The sequence below is a fragment of the Thunnus thynnus genome, chromosome 8 (genome assembly GCF_963924715.1).
Source record: "Thunnus thynnus chromosome 8, fThuThy2.1, whole genome shotgun sequence".
Classification (NCBI taxonomy): Eukaryota; Metazoa; Chordata; class Actinopteri; order Scombriformes; family Scombridae; genus Thunnus; species Thunnus thynnus.
Genome location: NC_089524.1, coordinates 16,679,596 through 16,701,255, shown reverse-complemented (window position 1 = coordinate 16,701,255; position 21,660 = coordinate 16,679,596). Strand labels below are relative to the sequence as shown.

Below are 21,660 nucleotides of genomic sequence, written 5' to 3'. Positions count from 1 at the left end.
TTAAAAACCAACTGCAACATACTCCACTTCTTTGATTGACACTGAATGTGTAGCCTCTTTCCCTGTGACTCATACATGGATTACAGTAGGTTAAGCAAACATTTGTTCAAGGGAAATGCGAACGCGACGTGTGAATGTCAAAACGCCTCTTTTCATTCTCTCTTATCAATCAGGAACTCCACTCTCTTCCTTGGCAGCTTGAAACGTGTTCTACAACCGCTTGTTGTCAACAAACACCATCAAACCTTTAATTGTATGAATAGGCTGGCTGCACATGTGTCTGATATCCAGGAAAGCCTGGGAGATTGTGAGAACACGATTGCTTTTGCAGCGGTGGGACACAAGAGAGGCCACATGAGAATGTAGGTCAGGGAGAAAGATTCGACTAAAAATTGGAACAGCAGACAAATGGCCTGTTCCTCTCTTTATGTTTGTGTGTTAGGAGCACTGGCTATCTGTGTCACTAATTACATTAAGCTGGGCACATGTTGATGATGTCATACTGTCTTCACAGTAAGTAAGAGTGGCTTCTGTGAGGCTGCAGCTGTTGTAGGCAGGCCATCAAACTGCATGAGGAAGAGAAACTAAAAGTGTGATTTTTTTGCGCTCTGTTGCTATTTCAACTCACATGCACAATTTCCACATACCGTAGGAAGACACAAATATAGCAACAATCTCAATTTAGCATGTCTGTACGCCTCTTGAAAGCACATCAATTCATAATGAGCCGCTGTGAAGCCTTTCATAGGACCAACCACCGGCTGAAATACATTAACCTTCTGTCTCTGAATCCATGGTGGGATTTTTTTGTTTTTGTTTTCAGTGAATACCTCAGCATGGCCGATGGGATCGTGTCAGCTGGTGAACACACAGTCTGTCCAGATAAGAATCCCCATATCCACCTCTGGGTAGCCTGTTTTCTCCCTCCTCATGTCTTATTCAGCCCTGTATGTGTGCAGCATTGGTTCTAGTGGTGTTAGTGAGAATACGCCCGGCTCTGGAGGAGCATCTCTGCATGCTGTAGGGCTCCAGGGTACAGCCCTGGCAGACAGGCGCGCAGAGCTAATGGCTTAATGCATCAATATCTGTGTGTTTGAGTTGTTACTGTTATTTCAGTCTGGGGCCAAATGAACGGCAACTGGAACTGTGTGGCGTTTTGTGTAGGCCTGTGTCTGTCTGTGAAAAGGAAGTGACAGAGACAGTGACAGTGACATGTCTTCCGCATTTAGAGCAATGTGAGAAGTGGTGTCACTGTTGCCAAGTCACATCCCTCACTGACCACAGGCCACATGTGCTGGAATGAGAAGTGATTGTGACTGTCTCCTTGCCGATGCAGTATATATCAGATATTAAGCGTAATGTACTGGCATTTAAAAGAAGGAACTAATCTAATCTTTTATCAAGGTCAAATTCAATTATGAACTGATAATTTCCGATAAGTTGAACTGCACAAAGGAAGTATATCCAATTCATTTTGTCAAACTAGACACATAACACTACTAATTAATGGGGCAAACATATACCTGCTGGTTATAATATATGATTTCAGACTCATACTAATACATTGTAGATTTACAGTACTTCTTTTAACTCTTAAGATATTTTCTGTAGCTTACAATCAAAGGAGGACAGACGTAATAGCAAATAAAAAGCCATCAGTATCTTATTAAGGGAGCTCTGGCGCTTCTGCTTCCTTGTCATTAAGAGCCATGTGATGTTCTAACTGCTTGCGCTTGTGGTGACGTCCTCCTGTGTGGCCTTCCTTCCCCTGAGGCCAGCAAGAATGAATGAGCCTTCAGTACCCTAACTAAATAAGTTCAACTACAGCCTGTTCCCTAGAAGCAATTTGGTGAAAGGACATAAGCATCCGTCCAAGACTACTGAATGAAATGCATATTTAAAAGCAGCATAGATACTACAGTGATAACACTGATAATGCTTATAGCCTACAGTTGTAAAATGTAGTCTCTGTCTGTGACTTTTTTCTCAGTAGTGTAAATCTGACCTCAATTTGAGAAAGGTAAGTCCCTGCTCATACTGAAGGAAGACATGGCCTACTTGTTTTCCAACACAAATATACACATACATAATGAACTATGACACATTCATATCACTTCCTTTTTTTTTATTGATAATGAGGTTCCTGTGAGGTTCACATAACAAACCACATTTTTTATTCTTTAAAAAATAACATATTTATACTTAAAACATCTTACTTTACATCTTAATACATAAAGGTGTTGTTTCTTTTGCACAGCAAAGATATGACATTTATGTTTCAGACAACATACCAACAGACATTATGTACATGGTAATCAACATAATACTTGAATGAATTCCACAACAGTGCAAAAAATAAAATAATTGAACAGGCTGTCACAAAAGCGCCCTGACATGAACATTAAAGGGTGCCTGATTAGGCCCATTGAACCACTTATGAAAAAAAAACGAGACGTGCTTTAAAAACAGAGTGTTTTTTTTTTTATCATGATGGACATTTTTCAACAGAAAAATGCCATTTTCACGAGAGAAAAAAAGGTAGGTAAACAAGCTTGAGGCTACAACAAATCCTCTTAAATAAAAGAGATGGAATTAGTGCTGTGCGTCCTAAGGCGCACTGGGGTTTTGTCGGTTCAACCAGCCATCTCTCAAATGGGCATGCACTTGTTTTCCAATTTTTTATGGGTGTATACAATCCTAAAATATAATTCTGTAGCTAACTTGTGCTGGTTATTGTCCCAGAATCTCTGAGGATCTTTTCTGGATCCTTTAAATTAGTCATGGAGGCACAAATTAGAAAAACACTCCAGCACAAGGTTGACGAAAGAGGAAATGTTTTTTTGTGGAGACATCATAGCTCAACAAAACAATGAGTCAGAGGAGCACAGAAATGCCTAATTATTCAGGCAATTTCCTGCACCTTCACCTCTTCAAACCCATTAGTGAGCAGAGGGGGCTCCTGGTTGCTCTCTATGGAGGATTCACTCCCCGTGCTCTCTCCAGAGAGAAGTCTGGTGACTCTGAGGTCAGCTTTCAGTGTCTGCACATCGTTTCCTATGCTCATCTCCCCCAAGTCATTAATAATCTGAGTCAACTCCTGTTTACCATTAGTAACACAATCATCGTCCGTGTCCAGAATGTCCTCACATTCGAAGTGCATCGCTTTCTCCTCCTCCTCCTCCCCGACCAAGTCCTCCGTGATGGAGCCCAGCTTGGGCGCGCTCCGGCTGCGCTCCACCGGGGGTTTGTAGTAACACTGTCCGTTCAGGAGCTTCCTGAGGGGAACCAACGGGATGGTTTGTTCCCCTATTAGCTGTTGCTGTTGGTGTCTGGCATCGTCCCTCCGTTTTAGTCTTTTGAACTCAGCCAGGGCTGTTGCTGAGGTCTGGTACAGCAGCAGTGCCATGGCCTTTGCCTTCTCCGGCTTGGACACCAGCACTGCGTGGCAGCGCAGCATCACGGCCTTGTGCTTCATCTCGTGCCTGTAAATCCAAGCGAAAATCTTGGGTAGCCTCGGGTCCGCGACGCAGTAAGTTATCCGGTGCAGCAAGTACAAGTGTCCCGGCCGCCTGGCCTTATCGTCCACATGCACCATCCGGATCCCCTGCGAGCTGACCGTCAGCCTCATCTTGGTGCCGTTCTTGCCCATTTCGCTCTTTCCCCAGATCTTGCTCACCGCCACGTCCGTGCAGCCGTCACCTTTGGACTGGATGGTGGTGGCATTCCCCAGGTAAAGCACCGTGTATGTAGGGTCCTCGCTGGTGATCTTCACCTTTTTCCTCTTTGACTTGAACATGCTGCCCACCCTGTTGAGTGCGCTCTCGGGGCAGGACTTCGCGAAGGAGGTGAGCGCAGAATAGTTGAGACTCACCGCATAGCCCTTCTGCTTGGACTGCTTATCTTCCTCTATCAGGTCAAACTTATTCTTCTTCCAAGGCAGCATTTTATCGCTGTCAACAGGAACAAAGTCTACTGAGAGAGAAAGAAAAAAAACTTTTTATTACTACTAAATTCTACAAGTGTTTACTGTCAGGTCATTTATGAGCTACTCTATGAGAACTGAACGCAAAGACACCGTACTTCATCTGTGCATCCTCTGGAGTGCTCTTGTCCATTGTGGTGTCCCACAGCCTGAATCTTTGTGGTACAGATTACAGTCTACTGAAGGGGGAACGAACCTCGAGGTTTATATACTGGGAAAAACCATTTCAGTGTGACTGTAGGGGGGACTGAACCAAATGAAAATAGTCGTATACATTTGGGTTGACTGCGTTCATTAATACAAAACTCTCACGTTTGCTTGCTTGTTTTCAAATGACTGCAGCATCATTTTGAACATATGTAAGATTAATTATTTGGAAATAAATTAAAGTACAGACACAAACACTGAATTATTAGTTTAATGCAACAATTACACAGTAACATTTAATAACATCATACAGTTTCTTACAAAAGATGACTGGAATGTTATTACATTTTATATTTTACATACAGAAATCATTTTAAAATCTTACTACACAAGCAGTTACTTTCTGCTGGGATATTATAACCAGGTTATCATATCTTATCAATGATATAATGATAAGATATGAAATTTTCATTATAAAGTCACTGCTGAGCCCAAGCAGACAACATTTCTATATTAAAATATCCATGATTTTTCTTAAGCATCAATAGGCTGCCACATTCCCACCACAAACCAAAATCATGTTTTCTTTGTTAAATGTGTTCACTTTGTTTCTCACAGTTTTTTAAGTTAGATTTGACAGAAGTAATCTTCCCTTTAATGTGTTACTAAAGAATTTTTTCGAAATTAGAAGCGTGGCGTGCTGTCATGAAATTAAATCAACATCAGCAGTCACATCTGAGGGCAGCACAGACTTCCAGGAAGATTTTTTCATCTTAACTTTTGCTATTTTCTTGCTATGTTATGTTATATGTTTTAATGTTATAGCACTTTGAGATTCGCTGTGAAAGAGAAGTCCAGTACAAAATAAATGCATTATTGTTGATAGTGATGATGATGACGTTATTGTTATTGTTATTGTTATCATCATCATCATCACCACCATCATCATCATCATCATCATCATCATTATCATCATTATTATCATTATTATCATTATTATTATTATTATTAGCCTCCTTATAGAATGTTCGCGGGACAACGTGTGGTCTGAATTAAATGCGTTTGTCTTTCGAGAAATAGGGAGTACGGACTACAGAATATAGTAGTCAGACTATGTCAATTCATCATATTCATGAATGTGGGGTGAGGATAGCAGGGTAACCCTCATGTTGCTTTATGCTGCCATCTTTTGGTTCACATCAGAAGTGCGTTTTGTGATCGTGGAGAAAGATTTACTTGTTACTTTGCGCAATATGAAGCTTTAATTTATTATGTATAATCTATTAGCAATAAATTAATGAGAAGTGTATTTATATGTAGCCTATTTTATTAATGACTGTAAAATGCGCTACGCCTGCGGAACTAATGTTGGTATAGTCCCATTTTCTTCAGGGCACATTTGACAGCTGGACAAATAAGTGGACTGTTCCATAGCTGCGTTACTGAAGATGCTTATAACAAACGAGTTATCACCACAAGGCTTTCAAGGATGAAGTATTTTTATATTTAATATACGAAATAACTATTTAAATGTAATATGTTCAGAGTCGCTGAGGCATAACTGTCGGAATACGTCACTGACTTGGTTTGTTCCACTTCCGCTTCTTACGACAACAACGTAACGTAGTGCCATGGATACTTAGTGCACATGGGTCACAGTTGTTGCTGACATTTCTCGCATTTGCAGTTTTCAGTTTGATATTTCTACGGTGTTTTGTGTGAAGCGACAACAACAGAAGTTGGTATGGGTAAGAAGAAGGCAGGCGGAGGGGGCGGACTGGGCAGATCTCTGATAAAGGAGAGACTCCAGGCTGGCCGAGGCAACAAGAGGGGCGACTCCTGGGTATGACATGGCAACAACTAATAATGTCGTAGAAGTGATTATATCTCGCTAAATGATGACATTTTATGAAGTCTAATTTGTTGTGGCAATGTTTGAGATACCAAACGACTCCTTCATTACATGTAGGATCCGGCAAAGTTCAATGTTTTACATGTCAGTTACTGTCGCCAAACTTCATTAGAAACATGTTATTTTTTGTTTTTTTGCTTACGTAACGTAAGAAAGTACATTAACTAATACCTTGGGTAAATTCGCCATGGAGACACATGATCCAGGAGTTTGTTATTTTTCATATTGTTGGATTTTTAGAATCGGATCATTGGACTTCCTACGGTCCTATTATCCACGTGTGTTTTGATGCAAGGCACTTATGGTAATACAATCACTTAAAAGCTATGTGGGTGGAACACACTACAATTACAGTGTGTACTCATGATTGACACTTTGTCTTCTGGAGATGCACACTTTGTAGTAGTCACTGCACACTAATGTGGTACGTGATAAGTTTAGACCTAATTTGACTTTTGTTTTACACTTACAGCTCCACACCAGCGAGCTGAGTGATGGCTATGACTGGGGACGGCTGAACCTGCAGTCAGTGACAGAACAGAGTTCCATGGACGACTTTCTGGCCACTGCTGAATTGGCAGGAACAGAGTTTGTAGCTGGTAGGTGATACTTATTTTAATTCTTGTTTAATACTTGGGTTGTGCTTACTTAACTCAGGAGTTGCAGGCAGTGTGTTGTATGCACGGGTCTATCTACTCTGCTTCCTAGGAATGAAGCTCATGCCTCTAATGTAATTATCTGTCTGGGTCACAGTGTGCTGGTCCATTCCTGCTTAAAGGAACATAATCAATTCTTATAAATAAAGAATTAAGTTGGTAACTAAGTTATAAATATGTTTGAATTTGGGCATCGGCTTTTGAGAGTCTTTGAATACCTTTTTGTTGTTGTTGTTGTGTTACTGCATCTTTTTCATCTGTAATTACTGCTCTCTGTTTCTTTTTTTTTCTCTCAGAGAAACTCAACATCAGGTTTGTGCCAGCAGAAGCTAGAGCAGGCATATTAACAGCTGAGGAGAAAAACAGGCTAAAAAGGCTGCATGAAGACAACAAGCATTTCCTCAAAATTCCTCGACGGTAAGTTGAACAGATTTAGTTAATTTACTGACATATAAGTATATTTTGCATTTTTAGATGTTGTTATGTCTCTACTTGTTTTCAGCCCCCACTGGGATGAAAGCACCAGTCCAGAGGCTCTTCAGCAGGCAGAAAAAGACAACTTCCTGGAGTGGAGACGAGAGCTTGCACAGTGTGTAATATTCTGTATCCATATAGTTTATTGTACACCCATTTTGGATTATCTGTGTCAGTAATCTAACTATTAAGTGTTACTTTTAAAGGCTTGAAGAAGAACAGAAGTTAATTCTCACACCATTTGAGAGGAATCTTGAGTTCTGGAGACAGCTGTGGAGAGTCATCGAGAGGAGGTAGATACTGCTGCCTGTTCATACATGTGTTTAATGAGCAATGTGTTCTTCTTATGTGATGCTTAAAGTAAAACCGTTTGTTTTCTTGTAGCGACGTCGTTGTTCAAATTGTCGATGCCAGAAATCCTTTGCTGTTCAGATGTCCTGACCTGGTAAGAACATTTATTTTTAATGGTTGCAGAGTTAGTTCAGTGGGGAATGCAGCGTGTGTTACCGCTTATAACTAGCAGAAATACTGAAGTCAAGGTGAGCTTCACTTCTGTTCTGTTTATTAAAGTTCTTTTTTCCCCGTTGTGTGCTGTAAGGAGTTGTATGTAAAGGAGGTGTCGGAGAATAAGGTCAACATCCTGCTGGTGAACAAGGCCGACCTGCTGACCAGGGAGCAGAGGCGAGCCTGGGCCAAACACTTTGAGAAAGAGGGGCTAAGGGCAGTTTTCTGGTCTGCGCTGGCTGAAAGCAATAGACTGGATGCAGAGGAAAAGGTGAGACAGTGGAGCTTTAATGATGAGCTGTATATAAAAACGTCATAATTATGACAATAATATAATAATAATGCATTTGCATTCCGAGGAGCAGATAACTGCTGGGGCTCACATCGTAATTTGAAAGGGGTTTCGGGATGCTTATGAATAGTCACACTCTTCAGCATCCTCAGACTTACTGTTGCCTTTAAACACAGTATTTAAAGTGGTAAACTTCTCTTCCCATAGGGCATGGAAGTGGAGGATCCAGAGTGTGGAGAGAGTGACCCAGAAGAGATGGAGCAGCCAGACAATGAAGAATTGAGCCAAAAGGGGGCAGATGGAGAGGAGAAGGAGGAGGAAGAAGAAGAAGAGGGAGAGGATAGTGGTACAGAGGAAGAGGAGCAGGAAGAGATAACCGTAGATGAGGAGGAGTGGTTTACCTGCTCAGAAGATGAGGGGGGAGAAGAGAAAGGGACTGTTGGTTCATCTAATGAATCCTCCTTCCACAACTCCAGTCGGCTGCTGCACAAGGATGAATTGCTGGCGATGTTTAAGGCGGTTCACAGTGGACCCAGGTGTAAAGAAGACCAACTGACAGTGGGGCTGGTGGGTAAAAATGTATTGCTTACTTGCTGTGTGTGTACAGTAGTCATATATACGAATGCTTCATCCAAGAATGCTGCTGTTCTCACCATAGCTGTGACAAAAAGCTTTCTGAATGGTGCGGAACGTAGCGTCTTATATGGAAAATATACTCTGTTCTTGCATTGTTCTAACAGAAAAAAAGCCTCGACATAAACTAAACTATCCTTTTTCATCATGTATGGACACAACAGGTCGGGTATCCTAACGTGGGGAAGAGTTCCACCATCAACACCATTTTACGGAACAAGAAAGTGTCTGTTTCAGCCACTCCTGGACACACTAAGCACTTTCAGGTACAGGACGGCTCTCCTAAACTCTCCACGTGAATTCAAGTCATGCTTTCCATCAGCAGAAAGACAAATGTGTGATTGATTTTTGCCTTTTCTTTTCATGTATCTCAGACTCTGTATGTGGAGCCAGGCCTGTGCCTTTGCGACTGCCCCGGGCTGGTCATGCCTTCCTTTGTTTCTACCAAAGCTGAGATGATCTGCTCTGGGATCCTGCCCATTGACCAGATGAGAGACCACGTACCAGCAGCCTCTCTGATATCCTTTATATGTCAATTAAAAATGTTTTGCTTGCATTTTGCAGGTTCTTTACATTATTAATTAAATTGTAACTTTGTAATAGCTTCCTTTTTTTAAGGAAAAACTGCTAATCACCTTTAAAGGTGCTTTGTGACATTAATAAGTCATTATTGAATACATTTTGAGAAAGTGGATTATGTGGATTTATAGGAAATGTGGTCCTAAGTTTAAAAACACAAGATATAAGTCTTTGTCTGGGGTGTTTTAATGAACACCTTACCTTATCAATCCTGACAGGGGTCTATTTTATTTTACAGTAATTATACCAAACATCCAAAATTAATTTAAAATGGATATGTTGATGTTTTTACCCAGAATTTAAAATTTTTACACCATAAAGCTCACAGTTACCAGGTTTAAGCTTTGGATGGTGATCGCAGTTAAGCCCTTAACAGATTTTTTTAAGTATGTCAAACAATCCCTCGGGACGTATTAGAAGGCACCTACGGCATCAACATCATCCGACCACGAGAGGACGAAGACCCCGACAGGCCCCCCACCTCTGAGGAGCTGCTGATGGCTTACGGATGTGAGACTATCAGACATTGATAGTTTTTCTACAAAAAATAAATAAAATAAAAAGATTTACTTGCAAGTGTGCAACTTTCATTGGCTTTTATTTGGTATTTGGACCATCTCTTGTTTCTCTGTGTTTGTAAAGCTCCGTGCTTTTAGATACAAGCTGTATAGAGTTTATCATCTTGTGTTTTCCTGTTTTTCAGATATGAGAGGCTTTATGACGTCACACGGCCAGCCTGATCAGCCCCGATCTGCCCGATACATCCTTAAGGACTACGTCAATGTAAGTTGCACACATGGGTCAGATTTGAAAAAAGTTGTTCTTGTTTACTTTTGTACAGTAGGTAGGTAATGTTGGAATGAATTTGAGGGACCTTGCACTGAGTACCAAAATGTTTAAGCAAGCCACTAAAAGTCAGTTTACAAATACTGCTCTGTGACCCCAAGCAGGATAACCGAATGCAAATTACAATAATCTACTGGTGTTGCATTAAGTTCACCTGCAAGATGGCATGGCATTGCAGCTGGATGTACCACACTAGTCTGCTGTACATTTAAATTTGTGTACTATCCAAAAGTACAGGACCTTAGAGAGTGAATGAAGAGAGGGAGTGACGGTAGTGAGAACAAAGCAGCGAATTAGAGAAATAACGTGTTATTTTCTGATTATTTCATGGTGGTTATGTTCTAAAGAAGAAGTAAATAACCACCAAACACTCAAAAGATACTGTTGAGACAGATGCTCTCAGTTTCCTCTTAATACCTCCTTCTCATTCATTCATTATATCCAACTCATGCAGCAGTAAATACAAAGAACTGGACAAATCTGTGTTGTTTTTTTCTCTTAATACTGCATTTCAAGCACCGTCGTCTTTTTTTATTACCTCATGGGTTTAATATTCATGATCTACCTGGTTCCTCATATGTGGTTGAAATGAAAACAGGATTGCACAGCAGTGACTTTTAGTTCCAAGTTTAGTTCCTGAGATTAGTTCCTCTGGTTCCAAAATACCTGGGACTTTTGGTTGAAACAGGGCTTATTAGAAACGTTTTTGATTTGGGCAGTTGTTCCTATAAAATCAGTTGTAACCCCAAACATTTGCATCCTGAATAGAACATCCTGTCCCTAACACACTCTGCCTAATAATGTTGACTCCTTACAGGGCAAGCTTCTGTTCTGCCATCCTCCTCCACATATAAATGTTAAAGACTTCCAGCCACAGCACAGCAAGTTCCAGAAAACAGACTCGGACAACTGTGACGTCTCCTCATCAACAAACAAACAGAAAATCAAGAGAATCGAAAATGTGGTTGACAAGAACTTCTTCCATCAGGTACAACAAACCCACTGTCTTGTTACTAGCAAGGAAAATGCTTGAATAGTATGTCATCACATTAAATCTTGCTTTCCTATTTTCGAGAGGCTTTTTATTGTGAAATTGAATGCTTGAGTTTTGACGGGATCTCTGTCTTTAGGAGAATGTGAGAGCACTCTCTAAGGGAGTTCAGTCTGTCATGGGCTACAAACCAGGCAGTGGACCAGTCAGCCTAGAAAAAGCTGGATCAGAGATGGTGGCGGGCAAACCCTGGAAAAAACATGGCAACAGGAACAAGAAGGAGAAAGTACGCCGGCTTAACAAGCATCTGGACGCCTGATGATAATCTGAAATCTAAGCACTTTCAATTACAGATCATTTCAACTGGAGTGGAAAAACCCTGAAATACAGTTCACATGTGATTCCAAAGGAATAAAGGCTGAGCAGTACCTGTAGGTAGACGTAGGCCCCTTAATCCCGTGAGTCCAGAAAGGTCATATTTTGATATTAACCAGTGAAGTGCATAATCTGTAATGGACTGCTCTGGTTCGAAAATCATATCGGTGCAATGCATTCCATCAACTGGATCACCAGTTGTACCTCAGATCTCACGGGACTGTTCGGTAATGAAATCGACATCCAGAGGGTTTGAATTTTATAAGACATTGAAAAGGAGATTTTCAATACAGTTTGCTGAAGTTTTCATTAAACAGGTAGGATACTGTTTGTTGGAAACAGCCTTCACTCAGATATGATTTATGTAACTAAGATTGGTTATCGAATAAAACTGAAAACTTATCATGTGTCATTTGTTTATTACATTTCCACTAGGATATTAATGAGTAATCTTCAGGGTGAAATGTTGGAAATATTGTCTCCTTAAAAGCTATGATTACTGTGAGCATGAAACACACAGTAATCAATGTTTTTGATATTAACGTATATGTTTGCTTTGTTTCAAGTCTGTCTTAAAACAGGTCAGATGCCCAAATGAACATTGAAACAGTCCTGCTCATCATTAAATGAAATGAAAGATGTGAAAGACTTGCTCATAGTGTTGAAATTATTGAAACTAGAGCAGTGCCTGTTTGGAACAGGCTGATTGCTTGGTCTCCAGCTGCTGCTTCAATGCATAGAAAAGTTAATACAGTTGATGTGAGGTGTGAGTGAGCATATATACCAACAACATGAAAGAACCAACAACATTCTGTTATGCACAGATGTGATAAACAATAAGTACTCTAATAGTACTAAAAAAATTTCTCATTTCAGGTAGCCTAAAATAAGGGATTGATTTAAAAATAAAATAATGTGCATGCTATAATAAAGTGGATCGACCATTTGGGCTCGTAGATAGTTCTTATTTTCTGTACCAGTTCATATTTGAGTGGGTATGTTTGCGGGTGACCTACGCTCAACCATGTATCTGAACGCCTCTTGTGTAGCCAGTTACTGCTGATTTGCTATTAATATTAAACGCATCTCGTGTTCAAATTGCACCAAATTCGACTCTGCACTCCCTTCGTTCCCCTGCAATGCACTCGCTAAGTGTGGAGTCGATGGGATGAATGGTTCAAGAGATACGCGAAGGACACACAGACATACTGACATGCAGAGATTCCTTCCTTTAATAGATAAATGTATTTTTAATGTTTCCACTAAATCAAGCAAAAAATAACTAAAACTGGTATATTTACTTAAGAATTCACCTAAACTAATGCAATTAGATGTGCAACAGTCTAGATAAGATAGAGTGCCTAGATATCTTACATCTTATAGATTTTATGAGTGTTGTCCTGTTGCTGACTTTTGTTTCGACATCTGTTATTAAGAATTGAACACTCAGAAAACGATATTGGAGTTGAGCATGTTATTTATCTCATTCACAGGTATAAACCTGGTTGCCCAATACTGCAAGGCTGAAGTCAGAGGAAAATTTCCCTCCGTCAGGACCACCTTCATAGGCCTCATCCTGCAGAGGATTCAGCTCTTAAAAGGGACGCAGCTCCTCGCAGGTGTTTCTGAACACTGGATGCGTGCAAATGATTATCAAAGCTACTTGTACGCAGGTGGATCACCAACTACAGAGTACAAGAGAACTTTAATTTATATTCATCTTTTTAAGACAGGGTGTAATAGTGTCAAACATGGGCTGGATAATTTCCCACAACATATTCCTGTAGTGCAACATTTATCACAGGTGAGCCCCTCCCTAAATGTGCAGCCACCTCTTCCATTGAACTCAAGTACCTTTGACGCGCAAGTTTGCACGTCGGCTGCATGGCTTGATAGGCGCGGTATGGCTTGTTTTGCTTTGTCGCAACTCGGAATGTGAACTTTTTTGCAATTAATATGGGGGTACGTACATTGGCGTTGGAGGGCCAGACAGGAGAAAGTCCCAACCCCTCTTTCTCCAGTTTGTTTGATTTTTGCGTCGATTCAGTCACCACCTGTTTCTCCCACGACGCAGGCAAACTGTGCGTTCCCATCGGTCTCTGCTCTTTATCTGCTCTGCTTTTACTGCTGTCAAGTCTTCTGTAAGTAGTTTTTTTCATACAGCATTTGCTCCAGTAATTTACTGAAGACTTTCTGGCATTAATCCTGTGATAACTGTTTCAAGGCTCGTGTGTCAGAGGTGCAAATGTCGGAGAGGACATCCGGGAGAGATCATGACTTCCCTCTACTGCTTCTTGGGTAACCTGTGTGCTACCACCGGGGCAGTTATGTCCAAACAACTGCATATTCTGGTAATCTAGTTTAGATCATGGTGTGTTTCATCTTTTGCATTCAATATAATAACATATTTCTGCTCCCTCCTCTGTAGATTTTAATGGGGGCTTTTGCTGCTGCTATGGATGCTGTTAATTGTATATCTTGCTGCTTCCCGGTGTTTCTGTGTTGGAACTCAAAGACAGGTGAGTGTCGAGCAATGCCATGAAAAAGAATAATGCAAAAATTATAATCTCCTAGACAATCATAGATATTGTAAAATACAAAATGTATCTTATGCATTTTATGTTTTATTGTAGCAGCCAAAGCGTTTAGGCAAAACAGTAAAGAGACAAGCTCTACAGATAACCAAGCAAATGAACTGGGGATGTGTCACAACTAAATGTTTCCAACTATAACCATGAGGTGCTCTCCCTCAGAGAGGAGGCTGAGGGTCATAAGGAGGCGGAGGAGACAGCACCTCCTTGCAGTGTGTGTGCTGATGGTGCTAGCAGGAGGTTTCCTGAAATCCAGAGTCAACCACAACCCGGCAGACAATCTCCTCAGAGGGAGAAGATTGCTGCACTTCTCCCTGCAAGTAAGCAAGCACACATCACCACTGTGGCCAGTAAAATGGATTTACGTTAGAGCACTTTGGTTGCACTTTGCATAAATGCTTGTACTTACAGTTATTAAATAGTACATATGGTTCATTTAACTGTGTGTCCATGGACTTCGGCCTTGCTTTTAAATACTCAGTTGTTAAAATATTTCACATCAGTTTCTGCAAATGTGGATGAATATTCATGTGCTTAAATCCAGCATGTTTAGGCTAAATATCCTAACGGCTTGTTGTATCTAACATTATAACACCTGAAATATGTTCTTTTAACAGGACAACACTGAAATCCTGGGTTACATCCTTGGCCTGCTGTCCTTTGTCATCACCTGTACCTCCAGGTTTCCTGCACTCCACAGAGCTGTAAGTGATGGGATACAGTACGGTTGACTTGCTGTCACTTAAAATCGTGTTCTTATTGCTTTTACAAAATTTGCCTCCAGTGATAAATCACTTTTAAGGAGATGGCATTTGCTTTTATTTTTCCCTGTAGCACAGAGGACGGATGCTGACAAGGGCCCATGTGTTCTCTGGGGTGCTGTGCTCACTGGCTGGTGCCCTGTACGCTACTGCCATACTCTTCTACGACATTCAGCTTGAGTTTCTTCTGACAGTTATGCCGTGGCTGCTGTCAGCAATATGCTGTGTCACCCTGGACCCTCTTGTATCCTTTTATTGACACATATCAGATTCAGGGGTTTAGTTTTCAAATCCATAGTAGCACTCCTGCCACAGAACTGGAGGTGGCCCCTTGGAGCACTTGTAACTCTATATTGATTCATCTTATGAAAGCTTTTATATGTTCTAGACACAAAGTTGGTTTTTCTTCCTAAGAAAAAAATCCTTCTTTCATAGAAGAAGGAGCAGCAGCAGCAATAGCCACTGTGGCTGAATAGAGAAGGAAAGAGTTACTCTTTCAGAAATCCAAAGACTATCAACAAAAAATACAAAAAAGGCCATCACAAGCCCACACAGTTTGACCTTTTGGGAAAAGCAGTGCAGAAAAACACATCAAGCACAGAGCAAATTTCTACTAAAATCAAGGCTAGAGTGCAGCGCAATTAGATTAAAATGATCTCTTGAATTGCCTGAATGTATGTGATTCATCCACCTTTTAAACCAGCTGTAACGTACTGACCTTTGACCTACAATTGTCAGATTCTAGTCATCTATTGGTGCAAGAGGGGAACCAGGGAGCAACCTATGAGGTTTTCTCCAGACACAGAGAGCCTCTTAGGTGGCTCCACTGAGGAGAAAGCTGTCGTGAAGAGAAAACAGCAAGTTCATTCACCAGAACAAACAAAGGTAATTCCTCATACTTAATGTTTTAGGTCCTATTTGTTTTCCTAAACCCTAGAAATTGTACCTTGATTGTAACATCTATTGCACAAACAACAGATTACCACTTTAATTTCATAGTGTTAATTAAGAGACCTTGATCTCAGTGAGACTTCCTGAATAAAGAAAGGACTAATTAACTAGCTGATTGCTTTATGTTTAACATTGACAACATAGGGATTAAAAAAGTAGGCAATAGGCAGGCATTGGTCTGCAAAATTTGAGTCATGTTCATAAAATGAAAGCCATGGTCTCTTTCTGTTTTCAATCTCATCATTGTGGTTTGAGTTTGAACATTTTACTATTCAGCCTTTTTCTTCAAAGACAAAAAACATCCCGATGACTGAGATGGGCCGTTATATGGATGTCAGTACCCACCCTGCAAGAAAAGTAAGCAAAGTTGTTTCAGACTTCTTTGAATAATGACAATGAAAACTGGATATTTTTTCTTCCTGAGTCAACGGTTTCTCTTGCAGTTTAATATCTAAAGTAGAGACCATCATGTTCTTGTTGACAGATCAGCCCAAAGGAGGTGACAGTGTCTAGAGAGGAGGTGAATGACCAGCCTCCGAACAGGACAGTGCGAGCGATCAGAGTCAACAGTTTCTGCTCTTCAGATACATCTTATGACTCTTCGCTAGTCAGTTCTGATCTAGAGGTGGGTGGGACTAATTAAGTATTATGTTAATAAAATGTAAAGAAGTCTTTTACCTCTGTCGGTGATCACAAGGAGCAGTATGACATTTTCCTACAAAATGGAGATGAGTAAGCTAACCAATCGGAGGAGTTTCTGAACAACTGCAAAGAAAATGTTGAGTCATTTGCTGTTATCAACAACCCATTCAACCCCTCCTAAATTAAATAAAGCTGAAATATCAGAACAGCAGTATTGACCTCAGTTTTTAGTTTCTGTTCTGAAATGTAAAAGGGTGAAAACTTGTTTGGACAGTGTCCTTTCATCTAGTAATCTAAAAATGTGTTGTTCGTTAGGCAGATAGCCACTAGGTGGTGATAGCATGTTGACATAATGGGTGGCGCATGACAACTGTAAAAGTATGAATGAATGTAACTGGGATTTTTCACTGCGGTTAACTTGTGTTGTGTCACCTCATGTGAACTTCTGTGATTACTTTTAAATTTATTGAGTTTAATGCCTCTTATTTTGGCTTATGTAATGGGTTTTCCCCTTCACAACACAGTACTGAAGTTCATCAAGAGGTGAGAGTTGAGAGCTACAATTATGCTGTCTGATGAATGTTTGAGTAAATGTTTTTACCATGTGGCTTTGTTTTTCTGAGTGTAATAAACTGCAGTAAAATTGGATGCCTTGCAGTCTGACAGAGTTGGATTCCATCCCTTCTTGATGAGAGTACAAGTTTGGAAACGGCTGCTTGAAATTGTGGTTGTGTATGGTACTGACAGAAGTATGCCTCCAAACTTTTGTTTCAATGCCACTGAAGTTTCTTCACCACCCCTACTTTAAGAGTTGAAACAGAAATCTTCCTCTTCCTGTGTTTAATCCAAATCCACCAAGAGTATCTCCAAATCTATATAGTGTAATGTTAATGCTATAATTCTGCAAATGAAAATCCGACACTCTGCGACTCAGAAGAACTTGTAAGAAGAAGTAACAGTGGGCGCAGTGTGCTGTTGCAAACCAAGCTTTGTGCCTTCCACATGTGACTCTGGGGGAAGTAAAGTCAGACAGTCGTCAGAGGTTCTTGTGAGAAGACAACAGTCAGCAAGTTCTTTTAGGATTGATGAGTCGAAATCTACAGAGAGCACTGTGTGTGTGTGTGTGTGTCTGTGCATGTGATTCTGTGGGTAAAAGTTTATGGAGGGAATGTTTGTGAGAAGCAAGAGTAGCAGGGTTTGTATTTTAACTGCTGATTATAGGCTAAGTAAAGTGTAATGTGGCTTTATTCTGCAGTTGTGCCCAGCATTATATTTTGGCTACATAGCTAAACTAGTCTTGGTTTTCAGAGGATGGTACACATGGACATAATTTCTCCTTGAGTTTCCAACGAGAATTACAATTCAAGCTTTTTTCCTTCTCTGGCTATGATGCTCACAGCCGCAAGAGAAACTCCCTTACTGGGTTGCTGTAGGACGCCAAGTTATGGAGGATGTCATTTAATTAGAAACAAAGGCAAACAGTGTGAGTGCAAACAATTGCAGCTTGATACTGTTTACCAAACAGGAAAAAGCAAAGGACGTGAATGCCCTTACCAAAGTTAACGTTAGAAAAGAAAGAAGGCTTCAAGTGATTCTTCAATATGTACTTTGTGTAATTGATGTTTGTGGTAAAGCTCACAGCTTTATTTGGCTGTGGGACAATTCTTCCTTTTCAGCTACATCTAACTCAAACTCTCAGTGGTCAGTAGTGGTCTGTCAGGCTCTCACACCACAGGATCATCAAAATATTCAATGTTAATTATCTTTTTTGACTATTAGTCCTGAGCAAATCTCTAGTCTGTAGTCTTTTGCTGAAAAGAGAAGGTAAATTGTTAGATTAGTCCCTCCTTCTCTTGCACTCTTTCCACTCGCTAGTTAAAAATAACAGAAGCTGTTTACTTGGTGATATAATGGATAGATATTTACATACCACTTGGCACAGTGTCTAATGTTTAATCTATAATATGCAGCACTCTAGTAGTCTGGGAAAACTGTCACTGTCACATTTTTCCCTCTACATTAAACCCAGAAGTTAACCAACTGTAAAATGATTCAAAGCAAGCGGAGGACAGAAGAGATCACAGTGCTAGTGAACAATTTTAGATGTACTTGCATAAAACATGAATTTAAATTCTGGCTGCTTTATATGTTATCACCATAATGGCTGATGATGAAAAACCACACAACATTTTGAGTGTGCTGCCTGCTTACACTGAGCAGCCAGCAGCTTGGATTGTCTATTGTACTGTGTTTCTTGCTCATTTCTGCTGAGTGCTAGTTCCTCATTGAGGTGGAGGTAAGGGGTGGGAGAGGACGGAGGGGTGGAATTGTTTGAGATTTGCTTCGTGGCCCAATTGTTCTGCTGTAAAGAATCTTTGATTAAAGACCAAAACTGGGCTGGGCCTGTCTGCTTAGGAAGTAGTGCAAAAAAAATGTCTGCCTTGTCTATAGGGGGCTGCGTGCTACCCTCTGCTATTTTGGGAGATGTTTATGGTCTCCTGTGTGATGCCTGCTGGCCAGGGGTTTAACTCTGAGCTTGAGGCATTTAGCTGATCAAATACAACATGTGTCATCAGAGCAGTAAAATAAACGTTAATACCAGGATCTCAAACATTACAAACAAACCTGCATTAAAGAAGAAAAGGGTTTGAGTCACAGAAATTGAAATGAAATATCATTTTGTTCCAAAAGTGATTAAGTATGATTGACAAGTGCTAGATAATGATATCCTCTTCACAGAAGTGATTTTTGAAACTCCCTTTAAAAAACAATTATTTGAACAAGTAAACTAACTTCTTGAACAAATGACTTTCAACATTGTGAGAGACAAGCATGTGGCTCCTCCACATTGGTTTCTTCTAGTGAATATGAATAGATCATTAGTTGAATAAGGTGGTTCTGTTTGTCCTTTTTTATGCTTTGATTCTCCATGTGATATCCTGACCTGTCCTTATTTTTCCAGTGGGATTTTGAAGTGGGAAATGCACAGTGGAGCGAACCAAAAGCAAAGCAACAGGAGGGAGGTGAGTTTCCCCTGCAGGAATGGCCAAGAAACCCCAAACCCTTTAACATCTGCACCTGTGCCATGTCTGGACTCCCACAGAACTCTGTAACCAGAAAAGAAGAGAGTGAAAGTGGCTCTGCTGCAAACCCGAATGATAAAGAAACCTCAATTAAATGATGTCATCTGGTGCATTAATTTGAATGGTAATAAAAACTGCAAACACTGACCTGTTATCTGTCATGTTTTACTGCACTGTTTTACAGTTTAGTATGTGTGTGATGTACTTTGACATTACCCTAACTGGCCAGTGTTGGTAAAATTATGGTGAAAATTACAGGGCTTTTGGTTGTTAATACTGAATGTTGTGTTGTAGATGCAGTGTGTAGCTTTGCCTCTGACTTGAAACCTACTGGTTTACAAAACACCTCCCCTAATAAAACAATATTGCTCCCCTGCTGCCTTGCAAGGTTATTGGGTCATATCCTGTATTTTGCCAGTCGACCTGCGTTATCAGGGCTGTACTGGGAAAATGGGCCGGCAGCACAGATAAGCACCAGACTAGACGGCCGGGGCTCCTCCGTCCTCTCCATCATCCCTCAACCCTCTGTCCGTCTGCCCACTCCAGGGCTTTAGACGATCATGCCGGAGCAACAGACCAGCAAATTTTTAACTAAAGGGACTTCCTGAGGTCTGATAGTGGAACAATACACAGATTAGAGCAAAGCTATGAAGCACATTTTACTCCTCCCTGTTACATTTCCTCAAGTCACATCTCTGTCTGAGACAAATGACTGGGAAACAAGTAATGAAGTGTAACAAAGCTATTGCTGATACCAGCAGTTGTAATTAAGGTAACTTAACACCTTGTTCAGCCTGTAAATATGGTCTGATAGGTTGTGTTGGAAGATAATTCAATATCACCATTTATTAATTGTCAGCAAAATCCTATTGTGATGTAATCTTATTTTATTAAGCCACCTACTTCTGCCGTCCAAATTGATGTTTTTGAACAAGCAGTGATTAAAAACTTGATTGGTTATAACACTTTATGTCCCTCTATTTAGCATTTATAAGAATAAATAAATATACAAGCATTTAATAAATGGTTTTTAACAGACTATAATGTAGTTAGAAGCAGATATAAGGAAAATTTTACATGTTTATGAATGTACAGTATTCGCCGGCAATTATATCTTTTATGAAGAAATTTTATGTGATCACAACTGAATTTTACTGCCATTCATTATCTGTCATTGTTCAACACATTTTTGACACAAATTTGGTCTCATGTATTGTATAATACTGGAATACACCTCATTGCTTTGAATATCAGTATGATTATTTCTGTGGTTTCATGATACATATAAGAAAATAAGAAAATATCCATATTTCAATTGGATCATATCACCGACCCTACCAATAGGGCACTCAATTTTGTCATCTTTAGTGCTTCATATGTCTTTATTTATGTAATTGTTTTATCTTTGATTCCTTAGGGATATGATAATATGCGGTGCTTCCTGCTGCTTATTCCAATCTGATGTTGCTGATGGGTAGAGATGAACTGTATCCCATGTGTGCATCATGTTCGAAATCTGAGATGCGATTACATATATAGTGCTATTTAACTGGAGCTCATGTTATTATTATGGCATTATTTTTCTTTTTGGTTGTTGTACACCTGAGAAAAGTCACTGCTTTTCATCTGTATTTCCTATCAGATACAATAAACCAAAGAAAAAAATCACATGTTCGTTCTCAATTGACGTATTCTGGTGTCATGATGAATGCTGAGCTAGCATTGCTCCATCACTGGGCCTCATCCCTGTCCCTTGTGAGACTGGGCCAAAAGAAAACAAACTGTGTGTCCCCCATAAAAAGGTGGAATTCTGTTTGCAGAAGTGAAGAGGAGCACGGATTAGGACATCTGAAGCAGCAGTGGGGAATGGGCCTTTCTGTTTTTCTTGGCCTGTACGTCACTGATCGCTCCACTGCAGATGACATGGAAGATGCTGGATGATTTGAGCCTGCAGGACATTTTGTTCACCTTGCAAACTGGCCAGAAAGGGAGGAGGGAAAGGTGGATTTGTTCAGGAGTAACACAAAATCATGAATACTTGCCAGTGAGTGAGTGAGGAATAAATCAGAAACTGAATGTTGATAAATGAGCACCGAGTAGTTACTAAGTAACTCTGAATAAAGGATTATATAATAGATGAACATATAGTCATATAATAGAGTTGCCTGAGAACTTTGTTGAGTGGCAGTCAACTGATTTGACACATAAAGATCAGTTTTCTTGTCACATACAGTACTAAAA

The 21,660-nt window shown here is 40.2% G+C and overlaps 3 protein-coding genes across 6 annotated transcripts; 2 read left to right on the top strand and 1 right to left on the bottom strand.

The window, feature by feature from the left end:
- Positions 1–2,110: 2,110 nt before the first annotated feature.
- Positions 2,111–4,178, bottom strand: fam43a (family with sequence similarity 43 member A). Of its 2 annotated transcripts, none has more exons than XM_067596792.1 (2): positions 4,081–4,178; positions 2,111–3,972 (listed from the first exon to the last, which is right to left on the bottom strand). In XM_067596792.1, the coding sequence occupies exon 2, from the start codon at positions 3,941–3,943 to the stop codon at positions 2,903–2,905; it is 1,041 nt and encodes a 346-aa protein (XP_067452893.1). In that variant the 5' UTR covers positions 3,944–3,972; positions 4,081–4,178; the 3' UTR covers positions 2,111–2,902. The 2 variants fall into 2 exon arrangements, with proteins under 2 accessions (XP_067452893.1, XP_067452894.1); XM_067596793.1 differs by having other exon boundaries at positions 2,111–3,969; positions 4,081–4,169.
- Positions 4,179–5,623: 1,445 nt separating this feature from the next.
- lsg1 (large 60S subunit nuclear export GTPase 1) lies at positions 5,624–11,793 on the top strand. The gene is made up of 14 exons (XM_067596787.1): positions 5,624–5,972; positions 6,514–6,640; positions 6,994–7,114; positions 7,200–7,286; positions 7,378–7,464; positions 7,556–7,616; positions 7,770–7,946; positions 8,175–8,534; positions 8,765–8,866; positions 8,975–9,118; positions 9,566–9,689; positions 9,883–9,962; positions 10,843–11,013; positions 11,156–11,793. The coding sequence occupies exons 1-14, from the start codon at positions 5,874–5,876 to the stop codon at positions 11,333–11,335; spliced, it is 1,920 nt and encodes a 639-aa protein (XP_067452888.1). The 5' UTR covers positions 5,624–5,873; the 3' UTR covers positions 11,336–11,793.
- A 1,409-nt stretch (positions 11,794–13,202) lies between these two features.
- Positions 13,203–21,087, top strand: tmem44 (transmembrane protein 44). Of its 3 annotated transcripts, none has more exons than XM_067596791.1 (11): positions 13,203–13,532; positions 13,616–13,742; positions 13,820–13,910; positions 14,145–14,302; positions 14,600–14,686; positions 14,817–14,987; positions 15,482–15,628; positions 15,986–16,051; positions 16,179–16,319; positions 19,299–19,359; positions 20,837–21,087. In XM_067596791.1, the coding sequence occupies exons 1-11, from the start codon at positions 13,348–13,350 to the stop codon at positions 20,842–20,844; spliced, it is 1,242 nt and encodes a 413-aa protein (XP_067452892.1). In that variant the 5' UTR covers positions 13,203–13,347; the 3' UTR covers positions 20,845–21,087. The 3 variants fall into 3 exon arrangements, with proteins under 3 accessions (XP_067452892.1, XP_067452891.1, XP_067452890.1); XM_067596790.1 differs by lacking the exon at positions 20,837–21,087 and adding an exon at positions 19,440–19,566; XM_067596789.1 differs by lacking the exon at positions 20,837–21,087 and having other exon boundaries at positions 19,299–19,566.
- Positions 21,088–21,660: the final 573 nt, after the last annotated feature.